At 36.6% G+C, this 26,354-nt stretch overlaps 1 protein-coding gene across 2 annotated transcripts; it reads right to left on the bottom strand.

Annotated features, from left to right (window-relative positions):
- Window positions 1–26,146, bottom strand: LOC126770127 (atrial natriuretic peptide-converting enzyme). Of its 2 annotated transcripts, none has more exons than XM_050489290.1 (12): window positions 25,861–26,146; window positions 12,575–12,767; window positions 8,634–8,841; window positions 6,385–6,538; window positions 5,931–6,191; window positions 3,681–3,864; window positions 2,879–3,094; window positions 2,609–2,804; window positions 2,155–2,354; window positions 1,159–1,337; window positions 664–1,029; window positions 1–588 (listed from the first exon to the last, which is right to left on the bottom strand). In XM_050489290.1, exons 1-12 carry the CDS (start codon window positions 25,924–25,926, stop codon window positions 403–405), a joined length of 2,409 nt encoding a protein of 802 aa, XP_050345247.1. In that variant the 5' UTR covers window positions 25,927–26,146; the 3' UTR covers window positions 1–402. The 2 variants fall into 2 exon arrangements, with proteins under 2 accessions (XP_050345247.1, XP_050345248.1); XM_050489291.1 differs by having other exon boundaries at window positions 12,571–12,767; window positions 25,861–25,900.
- Window positions 26,147–26,354: the final 208 nt, after the last annotated feature.

Here is a 26,354-nt window from a genome sequence, read left to right as displayed (position 1 = left end):
TTAACTTTGAGATATATTTACAATTAATTTACAAAATATATATAAATAAACTATCCTAAGTTCAGATAAGTCGGTAATTAGAAGGCAGTTTATACATTATAATATTATTACAAATTTGTTGTGTTTTAACACAATGTTACATAATAATTTCACTTATAAATAAAAAGAAGTAATATTTAATGGCATTTTTCAGGAGGCTAGCAGACTTGCTAGGACTTAAGCTAAAAGATTTTTTTTTTAATTTGCATGTTTTCTTTTATAAAACAAAGAAAAATGTATCCTTAAAGTATTGAGTGTTATTTTTATAGAAAAATCTTAACAATGTTTAATAACTACCTATGTGGACATACTATTGAAATTATACATCTTTCTGCAGTCTTTTTAAAGATCTTTATGATAAGGTCACCTTGATGAATTAGAAATTGTCCTTCGAATCCAATCAATATGTGAAGTAACCGCATCATATATTCGTGGTCGACCTAGTCCAATTTTTGAGCAAGCAATACGCCATCCAGTTACACCTATTAAGGACCAACGTTTAGACTTTTCATCAAAGCACATCATTGAACTTCCTGCATATTCTTCTTCCTGAAAACAAATTGATGTTGAGTGAAATATATAAAAAGGTTTTGAAGGTATTATAAAATATATTTTACAACTTACATCACAATCATCTTGGTCATATAGTGGTTCAGCACATATTCCATTTCCAGTAGCAATACTAACATTTTCACAGGTATTCATAGAGGTTGGCACAACATGCACCCTTTGCAACTGATCTCTGTTTCTCGTCCAACCTAGAGTATTACAGACACTATGCTCATCTATTTTTAAACCATCTTCCGAAAGACAGGCTGGTCGCACAAAGTCTGTCATTTCCAAAGGTTCCTCCAGTCGCACCATTGCCAGCATGCTCCCTTCGACTGGTGAGCGTACCATACCAACGATGCGCTGCTCTTGCTGCCAAGGAGTTGTGCTTTGAATTCTTACTGTACCTAATCTCGCAGTCCATTCAGCTTTCGGTTGACCCTGGAATTAATACGAAATGTGTTTCATATGTCGCCAATATATGATTTCGAGACTATACTTATGGCATCTATACTACATGGTCAATAAAATAAGTATTATTTATAAATGACAAAATAAATAAGGGCTTACTTGGAAACATGATGCGGTAGTTATAAGCCAGGACGGATGCACGAGCACGGCATCACATGCGTGTACATGGGATCGAATCAGCGCCGCGTGCCACGGCCAGTCGCCCGGGCGCGCCGACCTCGGCAGCCCTTCCACTCCCAGCGCCACTTGCGCGCCGCGAGCTGATGCAAGGCCGCATTCTGTTTGAATATATTTTTTGTAACATTTGGAATGTTGGTCTTATTGGTACAGTAAACAAAGCGGTAATGTGGTTTGTGACCGAAAAACGTGAGTTCAAAAATTGACAAAAACTAATGACATTTTTTCGATATGTATCACGAGAAAGAAAACGGCAAAAAGCTAATATCAAACTTGAATTTTTACTTTTCTGCTCGATATTTCGACAATGAGCAACGATAGTTGAGAAATTCATACGACCTAAGCTGTAGAACGTAAAAAAACAACAAAAAGTCGCAATTTTTGTATCATGTTTATATATAGACGAGCTGGTTGGCGTAGTTGGTAGATACTTGCCTTTTACGCCGAAGGTTGTGGGTTCGATTCCCACCCAGGACAGACATTTGTGTGCATGAACATGTCTGTTTGTCCTGAGTCTGGGTGTAATTATCTATATAAGTATGTATTTACAAAAAGAAAAGTAGTATATGTAGTATATCGGTTGTCTGGTTTCCATAGCACAAGCTTTGTATAAGCTTAATTTGGGATCAGATGGCCGTGTGTGAAAAATGTCCCAGGATATTATTATTATTATTATATGTGAAAGTGCCGAATAATCGCAAAATAACAAAATTTTTCCTTTTACCAATATGGCGGAAAAACATTATAAGAAATATTGGTCGACAATTTCAAGTTATTAATATATATATTTTCAAAGCCAAAAATCAGCCTTCTCGGTTCACATGCATTTTGAAGTGAACGGCTGGACATTGAAGTAGACTTATTTCACTAGCTTAAACTGAACGTTGATAAAATAAGTATTTAAAATATTCATATTACCTAAGTGATCACAGATTATTTTAATGACTTTTCGCTGCGGGCATTCACTTTTTATAAATGAAATTTCGAGCGCCGAGGGGTCAACGATCTCTACATATTCAGCAGGATCTTTTCGATATTTATTTTTGATTGTTGATTCAGTGGTATCTTCGTCGATTTCCTCTTCTAAATCAGGTACAGCTTCTGCTGATACAGCAGATCTACAAGCATGAAATAAATATTATATCATACAAAATAGAACGTATGTTATGCTTATAAGTTTTAAAAATATGTTTACTTATATAAAAGCTAGAATAAAATGAGGATATGCTTTACTTTTATTTTACTCTTAAGATAGATGTTTATGTTGATTTATCTCAACATTTTAAAAACAGAATAACAACATAGAATGTGGTTATTTTAGGGAATTCTTTACTGTTAAATTGAGGAATTGTATCGAGATTAAAAAGCATACTTAAATGTGAGCGCTGTACACAGAGACGTGGCGACGTTCATGAGCGCGCGTCGGTCGGCCTCGTACGGCGCCGCGCATATCTTGCCCGCGCGGCCGCGCTCCGCCCACACCGCGTAGCCGGCGCGGCTCCGCACTGCACCTAGTGTCGTTTCACTACTTTCCCTCTTCCAATTGGCCAAGGAACGAGATATCCATACTAAAAACATTAATTATTACGATCTCTTTATAGGTTCAATCTCTTAGATTTTAGATATTTAAAAAACTTCGTACAGCAGCCACTTTCGTCGCTGCCGTCTGCACAGTCGGGCGTGCCATCGCAGCGCAAGTGTGCCGGCACGCAGCGCGGCAGCAGCGCGCACCGCAGTGCGCCAGGACCCGCCACCGCGCAATGCGCGCAGCTGCGCTCGTCGGACGCGTCCGCGCAGTCGGGCACTGCGTCACATGCGCGCCTCGATAACGCAAGTCGTTGCAAGCCTCCCATGCAATCTGTTTTTAAATAATAAAATAGTTAAATACACCAATTATTATAACAACTACTACTGCTTTTCTCTGAATATTTTTTTTTACCTCTTAATCTTTAAATTTCACACTTTATTATCGTAAATTTCTTGTACATTATTATACCACATCAATCTTTTTTTTTAAATAAGCTCAAATTTATTTCTTCCTAAATGTTGAATTACTTAGAGGATATGATTATAGAATAAAGGTATGACTTGAATCTAGAAAAGATTGATTGACTTTGCGGAGTTGAAAACTTAGTACGTAACTTCCATCTAGTCTACTGGCTAGTTTATAAAGTAGGCTGCTAATTTAGGGGACTTTAGTTTCAAATTCCGGGTCACATGTATTTCTTAACAACCACAATTCAAGAAAATATTTTCCTGGGTTGTGGTTTAGCATTGCTAAACCTCTCTTTTAAACAAATAAACAATACAAAATAAATAAATGTATGATCAACGTCGATCGTCGAAAATCGATACAGTGTTGGATTATGGATTGTGGTGCAATCATGACCGTCAGATACAGATTTATGATCGAATATATTTAGACAACATATTAAAAACCTTACCTGGTTCAGGGGAACAAGATCCGGGACCGAAGTATTCAGGAAAGCGTGCGCAGTCAAAGTGTGGGCGCAGGCGGTCTGGCAGCCGTGCGCCGCAGCCCGCGTGGAAAGCGCGGCAGTACGAGCGACACGGACGCACGAGCCTGTCACCCTCGCACCGAGGTTGCAACATTTGACATACGAAGTCCTAGAATGAATATCAATACGACCTTCAAATATTAAATTGATTATTTTTATAGTAAGATAGATTTTTTCTAAATTATTAGGCATCATTATTATATGATATAATGATAATGAGTTTAAGCTACATTGATTTTTTTTTTTTTTTTTTATATTCGCCGGGAGGGCAAATGACTCTACTCCACCTGATGGTAAGTGGTAGTAGAGTCCAAACGCGACGACGGCCAGTACAGACGGGAAAAACGTTCTGTACTAGCCGCCTTCGCCTTGCCGGCCCGCAAGATGCCTCTTCACGCCTCGTTTGAAGGAACCCGGGTTGTAAGAGGAGGGGAACACGTGAGCTGGTAAGGAATTCCATTTTTTGGAAGTGCGACAAAGAAAGGAGTTGCCAAATTTCTTTGTTCGCGATGGAATTGATGTCACAGTTAGGCGGTGACATCGAGAACCAGCTCGCGTGGACTTAAGAAGGAAGGGGGAAGCAGGAATTAAAGAGAATAATTACTCAGAGCACTCGCCGTGATACAGTATCTCCCACACTCTTTCTTTTGCATATCATTGATATGCAAAAGAAAGAGTGTGGGAGATAGCACAGATCCCTGGGGGACCCCAGCATTCACTACATAGAATTGTGAAGCGCAACCATCAACTAAAACACGAAGGCTACGCTTGTGTAGGAAGCTGGCAATCCAGGTGCATAGCTGAGCAGGCAGACCATATGCCGGCAGCTTGGAGAGAAGACTTCTGTGCCAGACCCTGTCGAAAGCCTTGGAGATATCGAGGCTGACAGCCAACGATTCTCCATGCTTGTCGATAGCTTCACCCCAGAGGTGCGTTACGTACGCTAGAAGATCACCTGTGGACCGTTTTGGTCGAAACCCGTATTGACGATCATTAATTAAAGAGTGATCTTCTAGGTAATGGATCAGTTGGTTGTTTAAAATCCGTTCCATCACCTTACAAAGTACTGAGGTGATAGCTATTGGCCGATAATTTGCCGGGTCAGACCGATCCCCTTTTTTGGGAACCGCTTGCACATTAGCTCTTCTCCAAGCCTCCGGCACACTTCCCGAAGAGAGAGAAAGTTGGAACAGGCGCGTTAACACAGGAGACAGCTCCGCTGCGCACTTCTTCAGCACTATGGCTGGTATTCCATCGGGACCGCTAGCTTTCCGTACATGAAGTGATTGCAGCTCCGCACGCACATCACGTTGCCTGATTTTAATGTCAGGCATCGTATGGCCACATGCAGGTATTGTAGGTGGCAGTGCACTACAATCATCGATGACGGAATTGTCGGCAAAGAGTTTAGCCAGGAGATCAGCTTGCTCTTGCGGACTGTGAGCTAGCGATCCGTCCGGATTTCTGAGCGGTGGCAGCGATGATGCGAACGATGCGGCAATTACTAGCCTAGTGGTAGGTTCGGATTTGAAAAAACATGTTCTGCACGTGCAAACAAAATATTTAGTTCCAAACGGAAATTTCATTCCACTGAAGATTTAAAAAAAATAAAAATTTCATCAATAATTATGATAAAAATATTTAGTTGCGTTAATATTTATTGTACATCTAAATATTTCAGTTAAAAATAACGTGATGTAATTTCAAATTCAAAATACATACTCATATTGCATTGAAATTTTTATCAGCTTTACTTAAGCAAACTTTTTTGACGACCAGACCCACCAGTACTGGAATTACTAACGCCAGGGATGTCTACAGACTTTATTAATACCTACACAATTTGTTAGGGATTCATAAAATATATCACATTTTACACTAGATATTTTCTGTCTAACAATATTTAGTAAATTTATTTAATTATTATTTTGATTGATTGAACTGCAATATCTAAATTCTCTAAAGCTCCTCCGAAACCTTTATTTTATTCAAATGATCTCAATTAAATACAATAAAAGTCACAGTACAGCTTCGAAAAACTCTTTTTTCATTATTTTCAAAAGATTCAACACTCAGTGAGGTGTAAATAAATCTTTATAAAAACTAGTCGATTGTCAAATGTGGGTTAATCGAAAAGAGTGTTTCTCGTCGTAAAATAAAATAAAATAAAATTACTTGTGCTAGATGAGAACATTCCGCATCCAATAGTTCCCTGAACGCGACGAGATCGCGCAGTAACACTTCTTTCGAGCTGTGACCGACTAGGTTGGGGTAAGTGGTGATGTTGTAGGGTAGATATGAACAAAGTGCCAAAGTCAAGGGAGAACACTCTCGCAGATCTTCTTCGATTTCGAAGGTCACAATTTCGGTGGTGGGAACTTCGGTAATTGGTGTGTCACTTTCTTTTAAAGCTTGTGATGAAATCACTGAACTTTCCTGTTTTATAAAAAAAAGTTATAAGTTAGCTATCAGATGTTTTTTGTAAATAATATTTTCAAATAGAACCAGAGTTACATTCAAACCAAAAAATACATAATTAATGTAATGACAGATACATAATTTGAAAAGAAAAAAATCATGTATACGCCTTAGTTATAGTATGGTAAATTTAATTAAAAAAAAACTTTACCTCAATATGTAACGTTGCTGGAACTACTCCTAAAGTATGGAAATAAGGGGACAGAAGCTCTCGTGTCATTACTGCGGTCACGTCTGCTGTGCTCACTGCGGTAAAGATAGGTTCGAAAGATACTTCAAAGTGCACTCGCGTACCTTTCTCTACGCTAAAACATTAACATTCAATTTATACATTAATACTTTCTTTAAACACAAAAAGCTCTAAAATCTATTATTTTTTTTACGTTTATTTAGCATAAAGAGTTATATTTTCGTTTAATTTACCAAAAATAGAAATCGGACTTAATTAAGATAATATGCTCGTAAATATCTAGGTATATTTTATTAAATGGCCTTCATGGCGCTAAGTGACATATATAATAGACTTTTTTGTTGTGTGATTAAATTTGAAAAAATTGATTGACATTAAAAAATAGAAAATATAAGATTAAGATTTGCATAAAATACCGCAGAGTTCTATGTAGAAAAACTACACAAATACAAAAATATACTTTTCATTAATACTTTCGAATTAAAAATTATTTTAGTGTTATTCAATAATTTTTTAATTACTTTCAATTTCATAAATATAAAATATCTAATATTTTGGGTTAATAGACTATTTTTATTATCATAACGGTTCTAGAACCCCTTTTATGACCAAAATTTTTGTTTCGTGGTAATAAGAAAATGACCTATTCTGAAATACGACACAGTAGGTCAATACAATGCAATGATCCGTTTACATTAACCACGGTGTGATACTTTTATTATATTGACATGGGAAAGTTAGTGCGTGCTTGGGTTTCTAAGCTTCAAACTTTCTACGTTGTGCGTTTCTTAAACTACTTTGAAGGTCATTTTTGGCCCTTTCTTTTTCTGTACTGAATTATAAAATACAGAAAAACGGGAACAGCATTTACTCGCAGGACCATATATCTAAACTAATATTATAAAGAAGAAAGATTAGATTGCTTATATAATCCATATATTTTGAAACCACTGAACCAATTTTTATCATTCTTTACCATTAAAAAGGTATTTTATCCAGAAGTAACGTAGACTATGTTTTATTTTTTTAATATTGAAATTTTAGTACGTCTGTATAATGTACTTTCATAGTCACAAACTAAATTCAGCCGCGGACAAAGCTAGTAAACTATAAAAAAATATAGACGATTAAAATATCAGCATGAATATCCTACAGCTCGGCTTCCAAGACTTATTTTATTAATATGGGTTGACTAACTAGGGTAGATAATACCTAATATATTTTTAATTATAACATAATTTAAACATACAAAATAAGACAATCTAATTTTATTCGTTTCATTTTAATAGGCGTTAACGTGTTAAAAAGGATAACGAATCGGATGAGTTACATAAGGTTTTCTATTTTTATTATTGGGAATGAAAAACGCGATCTTTGTTACTAACAGCCCAGTAGCACGCTTGATCTTACCGCATGAGACTCTAGAAAGCGAACTTTCTCCCACTTAAGCTACTATTTCTGAACAAGTTCCTTATAAGTTGCATGTTATAATATGAGCATGAATGATAAAGCCAAATAAAAGAAAATATTACAACCAAAACATGTTCGGTGATGTGTGCATTATTATTCTGTCACTTAATATTCTAACACTTACATAATTTTTTTTATATTTGAAACATATTTTCATTTATTCTTGGTTAAAATTAATACATACATACATAGTATATTCTAGGTTAGTAAGGTTTAAAAAAGTTTATACGATTCCCTTTTATTTAATTATATAATTGTTACACTAAGCAATAGCTACCTTAATGATATATTTGTTTAGTTTATAATATCAGGCGACGCAAGGTACGATAAACAATATTTTTTTTATATTGATCAAAACATATTTGAAGTATCGTAATTTTTTCAATAATTTGTAAATCTAAGGTTTGCTTATCTTTACTCCTTCTTCGATTGGAATATTCTGTATATTCTGTCGAGAAGCTGCAAGTAAGTTTTTATTTTTCATCCATTATGTAGCATATCATTAAAAGTATATAATATAAGATACTATATCCGCCCGACCCGACTGTGTAACTAAAAATTGTGACAATAACTCCTGGAAGCCGATCCTAGAACCACCTACTGGGTCAAATCCAAACCACCCAGGGTACAACTCGACACACACACAAAAATAGCATCAAAACCCCTTAAAATTCTCCTATGTTCAGAAAAAAACACGTACACAAACAAAGTATAAATATTATTAATGAAGTCGAACTTACTTATCTAATGCCAGGATCTCAGCGGCAACAAAGCAAGATCGTAACTCTGATTTTGTGTAAGAGTCAAAGATGGCTTGTCTCAGTTCACCCTCGCGTGTGACGTTGTCCTTGGCTTCGGGCGTTACTTGATCCTGTGTCCCCCATGACGTAGCCTCGAATGAACCACGAAACGTTTGCCGATTCAATGGATCTCCAAATAGGTACATATCTGCAATTAAAGTCTTTATGAAATCAATATTTAAAAATTCAAATAAAATAACAATACAAAAAAAGAAATTCGCTGGTAGACAAAAATAAAATACATAAAACAAAATTGATTTTACAATTTAAACTAAGGTTTCGCTCAAATTACAGTTGTTAAATGTGAGAGAAGCAATTTATTCTTAATCTCTAGATTTGTGATATTTGAAGTCTAAAATCATGTTTTCTTTTATATTATGATAGTTTTTGTTCTCGTATTTTTTTATATCTTATCATTTTAAATTATTTGGGCTTAGTGTCATTTTATTAAATTGATTTTGATTCAGTTTTTTATCCTAACCTATAAAGAAAAATCGTGTTTTCCAGATAAGGTGTAACAGATTTTTGCTTTATGCATTCAGAGTAAAGACAAACTTAAGAGTAGGTAGAGGCGAATGCAAGGCCGCGCAGAACGACGGCCTTTTAACAGTGACGGGTCTCCGTTAAATGTCACAGCATAGTCAGAAATAAGCGATAATATTTTTAATTAATAAAAGTTTAATTATTATTATCAACTACTATCTCTACCCCGAGACAAACAGGTGTATGCTTTAAATTTGTATAGTATACGTCAAATAATAAGGCATCCAAAAACCGAATAGTAATAACGGAAGCAAAACAATTCTTTGTCTAACACGTTTCGAAAAAAATCCTATAAACATTTTATACTGATTATAATTGCTTATGTATATGCCTACAAGTATGTTTTTAAGCTGTTTTGAAGTTAGCTCCAGAGACATAATACAAATAAATATATTTGTTTACATTGATTTCAGTTTAAGGTACTAATGTTATTTACCGAAGAAACGATCGGCATTTCAGGACCGTAGTTTCTATCATCGTAATCACGACGCCAGCTCAATGTAAGTGAAATGTAGTATTTCGATCAACAGTAATTGTACTATTATTGAAAAATGTAACGTATATACCCTATTGATTACATTTTTCAAGTAGGCGTGGGACATATTTTGAAACTAAGAATACAAAGAAAATTCTCAAAGAAGTCTTGAAGTTGATTTTGATAGAAAAAAATAGTAGCCGGCATTCGAACTAGTTGATTTAAAAAAATACAAATTCTATATTATTGCATCAAATTCTGGGAAGTAATGTTAAAGGGCAAACCAAAAAAGTTATCTTATTAATAAACTGAGTACAATACTAGTACCGCAACTATCAATACCGGATATAAAGGTTAGACCTGGGATTCCCCCGGGGCTTAAGCTTTAAGGCCTCTGCCTCGAATCTCGCGGGCAGCGGGGCGGCGGCGGCGGCGGCGCGGGAGCGGCAGGATCTTAGGCCTCTGCCTCGAATCTCGCGGGCAGCGGGGCGGCGGCGGCGGCGGCGCGGGAGCGGCAGGATCTTACGCGTATAATCAAATGGACCGACCCTCGAATACAGCGGTGCAGGAGCGGCGCGGGGGCGGGCAACGAGCGGTGCACTCCAGTCAAGCGGTGACCGCCCGCGTTGCGCGTCTGCATTGTAGGTATAGTTTTGTACATTTTTTTTGTGACGTATCAAAATGTCTTCGGACGTGCAAGAGCTAATTATTTCGGCAATCTTTGAGAGGACACCCATATGGAACAGCAAAGATGTGAACCATAAAAATAGAAGAATAATTAACCAATTATTAGTCGTAGAATTTGTCGGGATTTTGTCTCTGTTCTTCATAATTTCGATAAAACTCGCCATTTATTTTCCTTGCCCTATAGTAGGGATCCACTTCTTCTTTTGCCCACAATAAATCGAGCGTTAGGAATAAATTTGAATCAAAAAGATGTCGCCGTTTTTCAGACATTTCGTTCGCGAATAAAAACAAATATCTCGACAACACAACCACGAACACAACACTACACCGCTATAGTGCCGCGCGATCTGCCCGCTAGTTTGGAGAACAGGTATGCGTTGCCCGCTCCGCTGCCGCGCCGCCGCCGCCGCCGCCCCGCTGCCCGCAAAATTCGAGGCAGAGGCCTTACGCGTATAATCAAATGGACCGGCCCTCGAATACAGCGGTGCAGGAGCGGCGCGGGGGCGGGCAACGAGCGGTGCACTCCAGTCAAGCGGTGACCGCCCGCGTCGCGCGTCTGCATTGTAGGTATAGTGTTGTACATTTTTTTTGTGACGTATCAAAATGTCTTCGGACGTGCAAGAGCTAATTATTTCGGCAATCTTTGAGAGGACACCCATATGGAACAGCAAAGATGTGAACCATAAAAATAGAAGAATAATTAACCAATTATTAGTCGTAGAATTTGTCGGGATTTTGTCTCTGTTCTTCATAATTTCGATAAAACTCGCCATTTATTTTCCTTGCCCTATAGTAGGGATCCACTTCTTCTTTTGCCCACAATAAATCGAGCGTTAGGAATAAATTTGAATCAAAAAGATGTCGCCGTTTTTCAGACATTTCGTTCGCGAATAAAAACAAATATCTCGACAACACAACCACGAACACAACACTACACCGCTATAGTGCCGCGCGATCTGCCCGCTAGTTTGGAGAACAGGTATGCGTTGCCCGCTCCGCTGCCGCGCCGCCGCCGCCGCCGCCCCGCTGCCCGCAAAATTCGAGGCAGAGGCCTAAGGAGTGGAGGACCCAAGTTATCTTTGAACAGAGCGAAAACATTTTTTGCACGATGTTCAAGTAATTGGTGGAAAATGGGATTGGTAGGCAGATTTGGAGTAAGTGTTATAACACAATTTTATTATTAAAAAAGAGACGTACTATAATTATATAATATATTATATGCAATATATTTCTGAATGCTCTTTGGTACAATTGTCAAGTGCATATGTTTTTCCACTTGAATAATTAATCTTGTACCTATAATAAAAATACTTAGATTTAATTTAAAAAAAAATGTCAAAATCAATCGCAACGATTTAGTTTTATTAGTAGTCGCATATATAGAAATATAAACAAGCAGAATTAAGTTTCTTGTGCATTGAGCGTGTCCTTTCATAGTATTTATTCGGTGCCAAGATACATGACACGTGAGCCAATGAAGCCAAGGATTACAAGATTCAACGAGTGTTTAATAAAAGAACAAACAATTTATTACAGCAGTATTAAGTTCCCTTGTATGTATATGTACGTATGACGATATAGATAAGTGTATATCGACATTGTGATTGGCGACTTATTATAAGAGATAGTTGTCAGACCAAATTTTAATATGTAATTTTTTTTTATAAATAAGTAAAGCACTGGTAATTGTTTTCAAGTCCTTCTTTCACTTTTAACGTATAAGATGAACATATATATTTTGACAAGAAAGCTTATCTATTTATAATAGTATGACTAGCTTATAAGACTGCATGTACCGAAGTGTTGGATTCAAATCCAAAAAAAGTATTGGCATTTTATGCAAAGAAAATTTTGCAATAGCTCGAAATTTGGAAATTGGTATTATTATGCAAGTGCTTCCCGAGGCCGTGCCTCGCACTAAAAGCCGTTAGTCCTGGGCCTAAACTCTCTTCGATTGGATTATAACTAAGGGAATAGTAATAAATTCTGCGTTTGCGCATATACTTTAGAACTATAATATCTAATGTGCATTTGGCTATTCACCGTTGAATAGCCGCCATGACCGAAATCGGTTATCTTCTTAACCGATTTCATCAATTCGTCTAAAAGCATAACATTAATTGTCGGTTTAATTACTATTAAGCTGTGTGTAAAGTATATTAATAGAGGTACCAACGGCCGAGGTAGACTGCGACAGCGGCGAGCAGTAGCAACACGAGTAAGGCTGCTAGAGCCGCACAGCACCCTCGGCAGGACCGGCTGAGCTTGCGACGTGTGAATCTGATGTCACTGCTCACCGACATTGTCGATTCCGGCGGCCGGTGCGAGCGGCACCGACGCTGACCATTTCGGGACCATCCATAACCCAGCTGAAAACATTAATTTATAATTAATTTCAATTTTATTAATAACTCTTTGAATTCTGACTAATTAAACATTCATCAAACCGTTTAATATATATGTATAATAATGTATATATGTGTAACCGTTTAATATGTCGCTACAATCATAAAGCTAACTTAAAGAAAAGCTAATTTATTACTCAACGTGGCTTCTGGGCTTTGAAGAAATTAATAACCAAAACGGATAATGTGTTCTCATTTAACAACTATTTAAATCTATTAGGGTACGAAAAGAAAGCGAATTGTTAAATTTTGTAGAACAGCATTGGTGTGTAAAATAAGGAGGACGAATCGAACCGGTTAACGATTTTAGATACAAAAACAACCGTGCGTCGCTTTAAGGTTAATTTTTACATTTTTATGCAAGTATATGACCTCATTATTGTTTAATTATCTTCATAAATTATTTAAATTCTACTTCTTACATCCTTTTTAAAATAATTTTTACTTATTTTCGATAGAGTAAATACTTTAATTTAATTGTTAAAACGTTTCAGAAATTTTTTAGGGAATTAAAATTCGTCAGTTAACCGTTTCGCAACTTTTTAAAATATAAGTTAAGTTTTTTTGATATTTTATTATACCTAGTGTTTATTAATCTTAGAGTTTTAGCCAAGCAGTCATGCTTCAACTCCGCTGATGAGTTTTACGTAATATGAGTAAAGTAATTAATTATAGCTGTTACAAATAGGACTTTTCTGTGGCTCATTACGTACCTTGTGACTTAATATAGTGTTATAAAAGCAAAATGACTTGTTCACGGTACACATAATACTATTTATGTAATTCGACGATTAAGAGATTGCGAAACAACGCTGTCTGTATGAAGCTTACACCAGAGTAATTAAAAGAAAATGCTGCGTTATTCTAGAACATCATTCGACTTTTTAATTATTATAATTTTAGTGACTTAGATTTTGCAAAACGATAAACAAATTAATTAGAAACATTCCTACTAAACAATAACACTTAAATATATGTTTAATTAAGATTTTTTTTTAATATTATCAATATTTGATTTGGTTATAGTAATCGAATTAATTAATCGAATATTATATGTCGAATTGGAAAGCTTATCGACATTCCGTAATAAACTACATTAGGCCGGTAATAAAGCGTTACAAACGGCCAAAATTGGTCAAGTTGCGCCAACCGAGTAGACTCTGCGAACAGACATTCAATCTAGTCAAACACAAAGAGTACGATGGTCATTGATATTTAAATGTATTGTAAAAATATATATATATATTTACTGTTTTTATTGAATTTTAATCTTAAGAAGGCCTAGAAGAAAACAAAGATAAATTATGTATGAAAATTCACAAATCCTGACTCCTAGCTTTTTTGTCATCTACATTAACTATGGAATAAAATATTATACCTTTATTAACACTTTTTAACATAAAATTTACATTCATTCATATTTCAGTGTATATATACTGAAATATAACCATCTTGTTAGATATTAAAATTCAGTCCGTTAATTTACTTTTTTTTATAATTTATTATATTATTATGTCTCAACCAGGTTGCAATTGGATAGACGGCTTACCTAACAACCTACAACTATCACTGGTTATTGTATAGACAAAGTTGATAACCATTTTGTAAAGTATCTGATCGTTTTTCGCGTTAAACTCTTTGAAAGTTATTTGTTGACGATCGTTACAAATGATTTCGAAACAAAATTCGTAATACCGCAAATTATAACGAAGTAATAATGTTTATGCCATACAACAGAATAAAGAACGCTGTCCGCTATTTCATTGTAACAAAAACATGACACGTTTATACGCTGGCAAACAACTGGCATTTGGAGATAAATACGCCGAACAAAGAGAATATCGAAAAGCATTTGGAGTCAATTCCGTGTCTAAGGTCTGAATTGAGGCGCGAGCAAGGTTACGCTTAGAGGTCAAAGAGAACTGAGAATTCCTAGTTTGTAGAGTTGTTGTAGTTTCTATAATTTTATATTATAATTAATAAATATGTAATGAGGTGAATTTATAACTATGTGCAGTATGCTTTTTGTTAAAGAAATATTTTAAATCGGTGTGTTGTATACGGAAATTAAAGTTTCGTGTTTCTTTAAATAGCAACATTTACGGCAAAATAAAACTATTATTCATTAAATATCTTGATATTAAAATTAAATTTGAAATGTACACCTCTTGCAAACGGTTTATATAATAATTATAATATAATTATTAGTTACACTCTTGATTTCTTTTTTTAATAATTTTATTAGCATTTTCTCTTGTTGTGACTTAGTCTGTCAATTTGATTGTTCAATATTCTGATGAAGGAACATAAAAAGGGTTTTCATTGCAGCATGAATTGTTCCTTCTATTCGCTTTAGTGAAGGCATGTGCAAATTGCACTTGCCGCTACGACCTACATCTCCCCACGTTTTTGCTCTAAGCGGCGGCAACAAAACGCAAAGTCGGGCACGCCTTAGCCTTTTCGCCGGTTTCTATTGAGCTCCCCAGTTCCAACAATGCGAACACCTTCACTTTTATTCAGTTGCACACACAATAAACTTGTAATATTTTGGTAAACTCAAATGTCAATGACTAACTGTGCTATATTTAATCTTTAAACTTATTTAACAAGATCTGAAACTTATAACAAGTTATTTTCTATGATACACAATATAAGAAAAGGATAACAATATTTTTAGTTTTAACTAATTAGTCTAGACAATGTTTAACATTGTAAATTCCCAACATAACCAACATCAATACAAATCAGTGGGACATTTATACCATTACTTACTTAATGTAAGTAAAACCTGTAGTAAGTGAAAAAAAGTAGTAATACTGATAGCTACTGTAAGCTGAATATGTGACGGATGAAATTGTTCTTTGCGTCTTGTGGGTTACATCACAAGTAGGTTTGAATATAGACTACCGGCATTACGTACTACCGGTAAGCGTAAGACACAACTCAGGATGGAAATTGTCGTGGACTGATATGGAACCTGCCTGCAACCTTCGCATGGAGATGTTTTGATAAATAATGAAACAAAACGATTTTATTTTAGTATTGTATATTTTTTTCAACACTTATTTTTATTAGATAAAAAAAGAAATAATGCATTGCAACTTGTGGATACGTCTGTAATTATTACCGATTATTTTTCTAAAATGAATTGTTTGTAAATGTTTTTGAACTGTTAATGAGTACACACATACGGTAAATAATTTATGATAATCTCATTTAATTAAAATTACGCTAATTAGCACTTAATTCAATCCAATCTTACATAAATTATAGTCGGTTGTAGTCGGCCGACGTTTCTACTTCTGCCCTGAATGACATGTAATTGGATCGCTGTTGCGAGTATTTAGTACCAATTTTGCAATATAAGCCACAGTTATGTAGATACTACAATATATATAAAAAGACGCGTTAGTTAAGAGTGCAATCATTCATTTCGCCACTAAATCATACCAATTAAAAATATAAAAGATCTATATCTAATGAATACGTTGGTGAATGTTTTTATTTTTTAATATTAATTAAAATGAACTCTTCATTATACAAAGTACGTAATTTTGTTGAATATTATAAATCCGTGAACTTTCAAGATTTGATCACCTTGGTGCGACGTTCTGTAGCTGGTTGTCGATTTTGTTACACAATAACTAAAACTAATATATGCAAAATTAGCATCTCGGCATCATCACCATCGAAGATGACGATATTATGACCTTTACAATAAAATATGAGGCAACATAAACATTATATTTGTATAAAGAAGGCTTTCAGACAATCGACGCATTTACTTATTTAATTCAAATTAATTGGAGCAGAAATAACAAGTTACTTCTTATATGTATAAATGTTTGTGCATTTAGGTTTGATATAGCAAAATTTTAATGAAAGTGTAAAAGTTTCAAACATGAGACGTAGAATAAACTATAATAACTACGTATGAAATATGTCTTTGGGAAACAAGTAAACATCTTGTAAACATGAGACTGCCACCGTTCGCGTTGTGGTCAGCGAACTCGCAGCGACCCGGATCACGGATCACACGGCGGTCGACGCCGTTAACATCCACTGACACACTTCCACTCTCGCTTAGTGATATACCGAATTAACAGAAAGAATACAGGTGTTTTGTTATCGAGGTGGAGAGATAAACTTTTGTTGTTTGCAAGGTGTGGCGTTTGACACGTTCGACAGAAGTTCACAACTTGTACCTACTTTTGGTGCTATTATTAATGTTATTATATAAAAGTAGTTGAAATAGTAACAGTAATTTTTACAATTATAATTTCGATTTGTGAACATAATTTAAAATATAATTGTTATTCTTAATTCTATTAAAGTATTTAGGGTTTTCTTTCTAGAAATTCGCGATGAATTTAGTGATAGCAGAGAAATATTATGTTTCAAATTATATTTGAAAAAAGAAACTAAACTTCTAGCTTAACAAGTCTCTGTATGAAGTTGGGTTCAACATATTTTATTGTTAGGAAAGTATCACAATGAAAAATAGCGTTATGGACACTTATAATATATATATATATAATATATATATATATATATATATATATATATATATATATATATATATTTATATATATATATATTATCCATAACATTTAAAATAACCAAGGTGTGTGCAACAGTGCCTCCTCTCCTTTTAAAGAGAAGGTTTGGAGCTTGTTCAAGCACTTTGCTTCAATGGGGGTTGAAGGATACACACGTGGTTTTCATCTGACACATGCAGGTCTCCGTACGATGTTAGGTAAATTATAAACACTAATTATAAACAATAGTTCAGTCTTTAACACTAAAAAATCCCTGAACTGTAATGCGCAGTAATTAATATTGTTACATTTAATTTAAACAGTCAGGTCCGCCACCTAAACACTTTCCATTTGATGCCCTTAGAGAGAATATTAATTTTCTTTTCACATATGATGATTCCGCATAAGGAAAGAAAATTTGTTGAATCAATGCGAGGTAATCAGAAGTTCATTACGCTTTTACGCGTCTGTTGTTTACTCAGAGTTGATATCATCCTATTTTATTCTCACGATATGCGAGACGAAAGAAACGATCACGATCGTACCCACCCACACACTGAATATAAAATAACTTTAAAATAGCTTGTACTTGAGAAGTTATGAATTATCTATTTAGAAAACTATGAACTTTCTTTAATTTTTTATTAACTTTTACAAATTGTACACAAAATATTGTTTTTTTTCTTCATTCTTAACATGTCGTACGTGACCTTAATAAAAATTACGCCCCATTAATAAAGCTGTAAATGTAAATACCAAATACATTGAAAAAACCAGTTTATATATTTGTTCAAAACAGCAACATTGATCAATATTGTGCTCTATTTATAAAGAATCGGAACTTGTTACGCTACACGATACACGAGTGAGAGGCAAATGCAAGGACATGCGACATTAAATCACTTGAACTAAGTTTTAAATTTCCTACTCGCAGCGGAATGTGCGACCAATGTTAAATGCTACTAAACTATTGAGATAAATGTGTGTTAAGTTAATGTACTTTCGTAACATTTAAGTAAATAACTGTTCAGTTTATTGCCGGTACCCGCGCTCTAATCCGCATTTCCACCCGGAGGTAGTTTCACGTGCAACTGTCAAATTATAGACTCGTAAAAAAACTGATTCAAATGCTTATAAACATTAAGCCTACATTATTAAAGTTTAACTTTTTATTTTAAAAATTTAATGTGTTTTTTCAACTATTTCATATAATATAACTTATAAGCTTACACAACATTCATATCAATATAATTATGCTTTGCCGTAACTCAGAAGGGTGTACCTTCTGAGTTAGTTACGGAGTTGCATTTAAGTTAAGGAAAGAAATAATGGACATGCTATATTATATTGATTTGTCACGTTAAATTCATTAAGTTAAGCTGGTTATAATATTTAACTTTATTGTTTTGACCTACTAGATACGTCTATTACATTAGCTACAATAAATCTTGATGTGGAAATAATCAATTATCCATATTGTTCGGTATTTAACTTAGTATATAGTGAATAATAGCATTTTATTTTTTATTCCAAAGCCAAAATTACTTTTGTAAAAACTGCGGTGATATTTTGTTTGAAGAAACGTTATTGTTAGTAATATGGCTAATTAGTTATTAAAAGTTTTAATAACTAATTTTTAGTTATTAAAACTTTTACATTAGTTGTTAAAAGTTTTAATAACTAAGTTTTAATTATCCGTGCAGTGACGGAGAAAGAATACATTTCACTGCCCCTCTCTTTCCCATGGGTGTCGTAAGAGGCGACTAAGGGATATCTGAGCGACCATCTGCTCATCTGGTGGTAGGATGCTAATATCCGCCTGGCTTGTTACTACCGTACGCATGGTGAAAAACTCGTGAAGTGGCTTGCAGCCGCGTTTCGAGGTCAGCCAGCGTACAGCCAGTGCCCGAGCGAGTATTGCCGCGATGGGTGTTGGTCCGGTGGAGACGGCTGTTGAACCAATGCCGGGGGAAACTGTATTGACCTGCCGGACAGGGAGACCTGAAGAAACGGCTGTTCCGCTGGCCGCCCGTGGCATAGTACAGGGGCCCGAGCGTGCCTAACCAGCTCGCGAGGCTGCCCCACCAGGCCACGCATAATCTCGGGGTGGACCGTCGTGCCGGTTGGTGACCGGAAGGTGGGGTCCCGGCGGCCACTTCCGGGGGGGGGTTCGGGGGCCCTTCCGTCCGACGGATCAGTATATTTTCCTTTTTGGCAAACATTTGGGAAAACACGCCTCCATACTTTGCCCATCCCTATCGTGGCAATACGTCGCTCGCTTCACGTATCTTCCTTATTTTTCCAAATGGTAGCGCAAATAAGAAATAACGGTCGTTCAGCGGTGCACACCCCCACCATACCCACGCTGTTTGAGGTCGAGTTCTCTAACATCCGAGGACTCCACGCTAACCTCAACGCTGTCCACCACCATCTCGAGACAGCACGGCCAGCAATGTTGTTTCTCACGGAGACGCAAATACTCCGCCCTGCCGACACCAGCTACCTTAACTATCCCGGCTACATCCTTGAAGAATCTTTTAAAGCGAAAGCCGGAGTATGCTTGTTCGTCAGGGCGGATGTTTGTTGTCACCGATTGCGCTGCTTGGAGGACCCCTCCTTCTCCATGTTGGTGGTACGTGTGGACCTGGTTCGTCAGAGTCGAGTCTACGTGTGCCTCTACAGATCCCACAATGGTGACTTGGAGACAAGCCGATTATTTGACCATCTTAGTCGGGTGGCAGATGCTGCGCAAGAGCAGTTTCCTAACGCGGAATTGGTGTTTTTGGGGGATTTTAATGCTCACCATGAATCATGGTTGAAATCCCTCAAAACTGACCATGCTGGAAGAACTGCTCATGCTTTTGCTCTCACACACGACTTGACCCAACTGGTTGATCAGCCCACCAGGATCCCAGACATTGATGGGCAAGCGCCTTCTCTACTGAATCTTCTGCTGACTTCTCACCCGGTGGAAGGTTGTGGTTCAAGCTCCACTTGGTTCTTCGGATCACGGCCTTATATCTACCAAAGTGCCACAGGCCAAGCTGCCGCCATCAGCGGTATGCAAACGTCGCGTTTGGCACTATAAGTCGGCAGATTGGGACGGTATGCGCGATTATTATGCGTCAGTCCCTTGGAAGGAACGTTGCTTCAGTGGGAATGACCCGACAGCTAGTGCCGCTGCTGTTGCTGATGAGATCATGTTAGGAATGGAATACTACATTCCTTGCTCAGATCTCATCAATAGGGGTACGCGTAACCGTTGGTTCACTCGTGAATGTGCCGACGCTGTGTCATCTAAGCAGGCGGCATATCGCGCGTGGATCAACGGCTGCATTAGCGGGGCATCTAACATTGACTCACTACAAAATTCCAAGTCCTGTAGGAAGCCATACACGAGAGCGGATGCACAGCGCTCTACACGCAGCACGCTAGCTCACAGTCCGCAGGAGAAAGCCGACCTCCTGGCTAAACTCTTTGCCGACAACTCTGTGATCGATGATTGTAGTGCGCAGCCACCAACAATACCTTCATGTGGCCACACGATGCCTGACATCAAAATCAGGCAAAGTGATGTGCGTGCGGAGCTGCAATCACTCGATATACGGAAAGCTAGCGGTCCCGATGGAATACCAGCCATTGTGCTGAAGAAGTGCGCGGCGGAGCTGTCTCCTGTGTTAACGCGCCTGTTCCAACTTTCTCTCTCTTCGGGATGTGTGCCGGAGGCTTGGAGAAGAGCTAATGTGCAAGCGGTTCCCAAAAAAGGGGATCGGTCTGACCCGGCAAATTATCGGCCAATAGCTATCACCTCAGTACTTTGTAAGGTGATGGAACGGATTTTAAATAACCAACTGATCCATTACCTAGAAGATCACTGTCTAATTAATGATCGTCAGTACGGGTTTCGACAAAAACGGTCCACAGGTGATCTTCTAGCGTACGTAACGCACCTCTGGGGTGAAGCTATCGACAAGCATGGAGAATCGTTGGCTGTCAGCCTCGATATCTCCAAGGCTTTCGACAGGGTCTGGCACAGAAGTCTTCTCTCCAAGCTACCGGCATATGGTCTGCCTGCTCAGCTATGCACCTGGATTGCCAGCTTCCTACACAAGCGTAGCCTTCGTGTTTTAGTAGATGGTTGCGCTTCACAATTCTATGTAGTGAATGCTGGCGTCCCCCAGGGATCTGTGCTATCTCCCACACTCTTTCTTTTGCATATCAATGATATGCTCTCTCTTGGGAACATACATTGCTATGTAGATGATAGTACAGTGCATGGTGGATACCACGGACGCGCAGTGGCTGGGCGGGCGGAAACTGAGGAGAGGCGGGAGAATCTTGTTATTGAACTCGATAGGACATTAGAGCTCATCGCCAAATTAGGTTCTGATAATCTTGTTGATTTTAATGCCAAGAAAACACAGGTGTGCGCTCTCACAGCGAAAAAGTCACCATTTTACCCTCATCCCTCCCTCTGTGGCACACCGCTGATGATACAAAGCAAAATCGCCATGCTGGGGATGGACGTTCGCTGCGACCTTAGTCCAAGGGATTACATCGAGGCTATTATAAAAACAGCTTCACGAAAACTCAGAGTTCTGAACAAGGTGCGGCGTTTTTTCACGCCACAACAACTGTGCCTGTTATACAAAACACAGGTACGGTCTTGCGTTGAATATTGCTCGCACCTTTGGGATGGCTCCGCTAAGTACCTAATGGAGGCCTTGGACCGGTTGCAGCGACGTGCAGTACGCATTATTGGTGACGTAAAGGTCACAAACACCCTTGAACCTTTACAATCGCGTCGCGAGATAGCAGCACTGAGCGCTTTCTATCGTCCGTATCACGGCGAGTGCTCTGAGGAATTATTCTCTCTAATTCCTGCTTCCCCCTTCCTTCTTAAGTCCACGCGAGCTGGTTCTCGATGTCACCGCCTAACTGTGACATCAATTCCATCGCGCACAAAGAAATTTGGCAACTCCTTTCTTTGCAGCACTACCAAAGAATGGAATTCCTTACCAGCTCACGTGTTCCCCTCCTCTTACAACCCGGGTTCCTTCAAACGAGGCGTGAAGAGGCATCTTGCGGGCCGGCAAGGCGGGGACGGCTAGTACAGAACATTCTTCCCGACTGTACTGGCCGTCGTCGCGTTTGGACTCTACTACCACTTACCATCAGGTGGAGTAGAGTCATTTGCCATCCCGGGGCATATAAAAAAAATAAAATAATAAAAGTTGAAAGTTAAACATAGTATCGTATCAAAGACATTAAGATATCCTATAATAATGGCGTATTGACAATTACTTGACAATACGCCAGAATGCTGTGAGTAGGGTCTGTGCCGGATTACAGTAATATATATATATATATATATATATATATATATATATTTATATTCATGTATATATATATAGTCATGTATATATATATACATGACCGCGAGTAAAGAGTTATTATATTAACAATAAAGTTGTTAAAGAAAAGTTAAGAGACATTCCAGTATCAATCTTGAATATCGCATGTCTACATTGGAATCTATTATACCAACAAAAACAAAATACAAATACAGAGTGCGTGGTAACAAAATATTAAGCAATAGACATCTCAGCATAAATTATGCCTATATTTCTAGGAATTGTTTTAGATTCAATGCTCAAGATGACTTTTCACTTGTTATCATCAGTGGCATAGTCCAGTTGTAACGTCGAATAAAGATCGAGAAGGCTATTTTTTGAAAACCATATATTGACTAAGAAAAGCTTAACTAGAATTTGTCAGCCAAGATTTCGTAAGAGTTTTCTCCGTTATTGTGAAAAAGTTTTTTTTTCTTTCAAATACCTTAGCTTTCGTCATGTTACGAAAATTACAATCATATACTCTACAATTTAGGTCATGTGAATTCTTCACCTACAGTTAGTTGTTGTTGAGATATTGAACGTAAAACTAAGAGGTTCAAATTTGCTTTTCGCTCTTTTCTTACTCGTGATACATTTTGAAAAAATGTCTATTATCAAACTATGAGCACGGTAAAACCCGCAATATAATTCTTTGGTTTTTGAGACGAACAAAAAAATAACAAAAAATCTTACACAATATCTAAAAATCAGTTTTCTTGGTTCACATGCATTTTGAAATGTATATAATTAATGGACTTTAAATGCGATTAGGAAAGTGAGGCAATTTATTGACATTGATACTTGTCTTGTATCATGTCTTATGGTCTACTGTTGCAGAAATAAAAATATGCCTTCGTTCTTCAACTTACTTCGAGATGGTTTGACAAAGAAGGAAATCTATTGGTTGCGTCACAAGATATTTACGATAATATTCACAATAAAATTGATTATTTTTATAGAAGCAGTAGGACAAACGTTGTATAACTACGACAGGTTAAGGAAAACTTGTTAAAAGTTTCCGAATCTGTAAAGTCAAAACGACCTTTCCGGGTTTGTTGATTCTATAATAAAATCCCGCAGATAATAATTTTGTAATCGTAATTAATAAATGTAAAGCTTACAAAGTAAAAGATAATAATAAACTATAAAAAAGCTTGGAGTTAGTATTGGATGATTTTCATAAATATAATTATGATTATTACATGTATATACTATATATAATTGATTAAAAAAGAGAAACTTCTCAGTCGCCAGTTCCTCTCGGTAGAATCAACATTTAGAGTAGTTAATGTGTTTGTAAGAATATACAAGCACATTTAAAACTGTGAATGTTTATTCAGACTAAAGTATTTTTTTAATTATGATTTTATTGAATTCGAAAATCAGCGAAGATATCGAGTAACATACATTTCGTTGAAGACAAGTGTTTAAGGACAATATATAAAATTATTGTTTTTTAAATGTTTACCAGTTTAGTTACGTTCGTACCTAAACAGATGGTTTGTCTTGTAAATATCGTTTCCAAAAGTAACTGATTACGTATTGTAAGTATTTAATTTTGCCAACATTTATGTTCTAGTAAAAGGGCAAAGAAGCATTTAGACGGCTTTGTATGTATTTATTTTGTTGTCACTTAATACAATTCGTAATTATGAATAATGTCAAACTCTCAAATCTCAACGCCAGAAAACTATGTATCAGTGTGGGTCTGTGCCGAAATTTCTATATTAATAAATACATATATAGATGTACACAAGACTAACGACTAATAGTGATAATAATACAAAAATATTAATTTTTAACAGTATATATACAGTTAAGTTCAAAAACTACTACTTTTTTTCCTTATTTAATTTAGGGACTTTAGTCCTACACAGGCACGTCAGTCCCATTGTCCCTTCTATATTTTGTAACATCACTTATTATTTATTCTGATAAAGGATCTGATAGAATGCTCTGAACGAATCCAACATCAAACAAACATACTTTTAAATTATTTAAGAGTAACTCAAAAACTTCTACTTTATTAATTTTAAAAGACTTTTTAGATTCCTCATAGTTTTGGAAGGATATACCTTACAGTATGGTTATATATTGTAACGGAGATACAAATCATATAGTGCATTATGTCAATGAAGTCTTTCCGGTCCGTAGTGCGGTACTGGGCCTACGGTGACAAAACTGAAATGCATAGGCCACTAAACTATCATCTTCATTAATGTCTACGCGTATTTTGCGTTAATAATTATATCTTTCGCTAATAAGTACACAGTAATTACTATTTTAATATAGGAAAAAATAAAGCAACATTAGGTCGATCTATTTTAAATATTAAAATATATCGTTATGAAAATAAATGTTATAGTAATTTATGACTTTTGATAAAACAAACTTAGTAAAAACAAATTTCGGACATACTAAATGGTGTTTCACAAGGAAAAGTTACGTGAAGCATGCAATAGCCTGCAGGAGGTATTTTATTATATTATAGAAGCAGATACATCGACGTAGATTTTATTTTGTTATATATTTTAAAATATCACGGTATAAAACAAATATACCCGTGTTAAATGGTGTGTTATACTGAGTCTCCGCCTTCATTATTATGTATACATGGCGATAGAGGCTTAAATAAGTTCTGGAAGTTTTTGTATGTCTCAGACTAAACAATAATAAAACAGAATCCCATTAACACAGAAACACACACATTATATAGCAGTTGTTGTAGCCCATAGTACATACATACATACTATTACTAAAGAAATATTAGATTTGAGGAGCAGTTACACTTGTATTAGATATATACATGTATTTAACCATATTACTGAATTAACCATTGTTTATTGCATGATACATTTTCCACACTTAAAAAAAGTTCCGTGTGTATATGAATATAAGTTTGAGGTCGCGTGAAATAGTCAGTATATTATAGAGATCATAAAACAAAGTTTCTTAGTGAGGAGAAAGTGACAATTGTTTAGCGGTTATGAAGAAATTGTCGCGCAACTTAATAGATATCCCATTGATAGATCTTTCCATTCATTCCGACCGTCGTGAATCACATGCGTGCTAGATAAATTAATTAACACTTAAAATTGCAATCATCATATCTATGAAACTCACCTCTGATTCCCAGGTGTCTTTTACGTTATGCGGTTTACTCTCCTTCATGCTTCCAGAGAACGTCATCGCTACCCCTTGTTCAGGGCGTTGCACTTTGCACGATTTGTTTTTTGAATGAACTTTGTAAAAAATAAAAACTATATAGTCCACTGTTCACAATACAAACCTTCAGTATACGGAACACTATCGCTTTCTGTTGTCTTTTTGTCGGATGGATAGGCAGAGTGTAAACATCGTGTAGAGAAGACGCGCGAAAATATGCGTGACACAAGATAGGCAGTCGGAGGCCGATAGCCGACTGGCGGCTGGCGCAGAGTGGCGAGTGGCGCGTGCAGCGGGCGGCGCGCGGTAACGGGTCCGCAGTCCGCACTACAGTTAACTTTCTCCCGCAGCAGCTTGCACGGCCATAAGTTGAGCGCTATCGAAAGTTTAAGCTACCTCTGCGGAGCGGGTCAGTCTTCATTGAGACTCGATCGCTTTCATGGAAATTATAT

This window comes from Nymphalis io, chromosome 8 (genome assembly GCF_905147045.1).
Source record: "Nymphalis io chromosome 8, ilAglIoxx1.1, whole genome shotgun sequence".
NCBI classification, from domain to species: domain Eukaryota; kingdom Metazoa; phylum Arthropoda; class Insecta; order Lepidoptera; family Nymphalidae; genus Nymphalis; species Nymphalis io.
The sequence above is the reverse complement of the archived record's forward strand: the minus strand, read 5'-3'. Positions and strand labels throughout refer to the sequence as shown.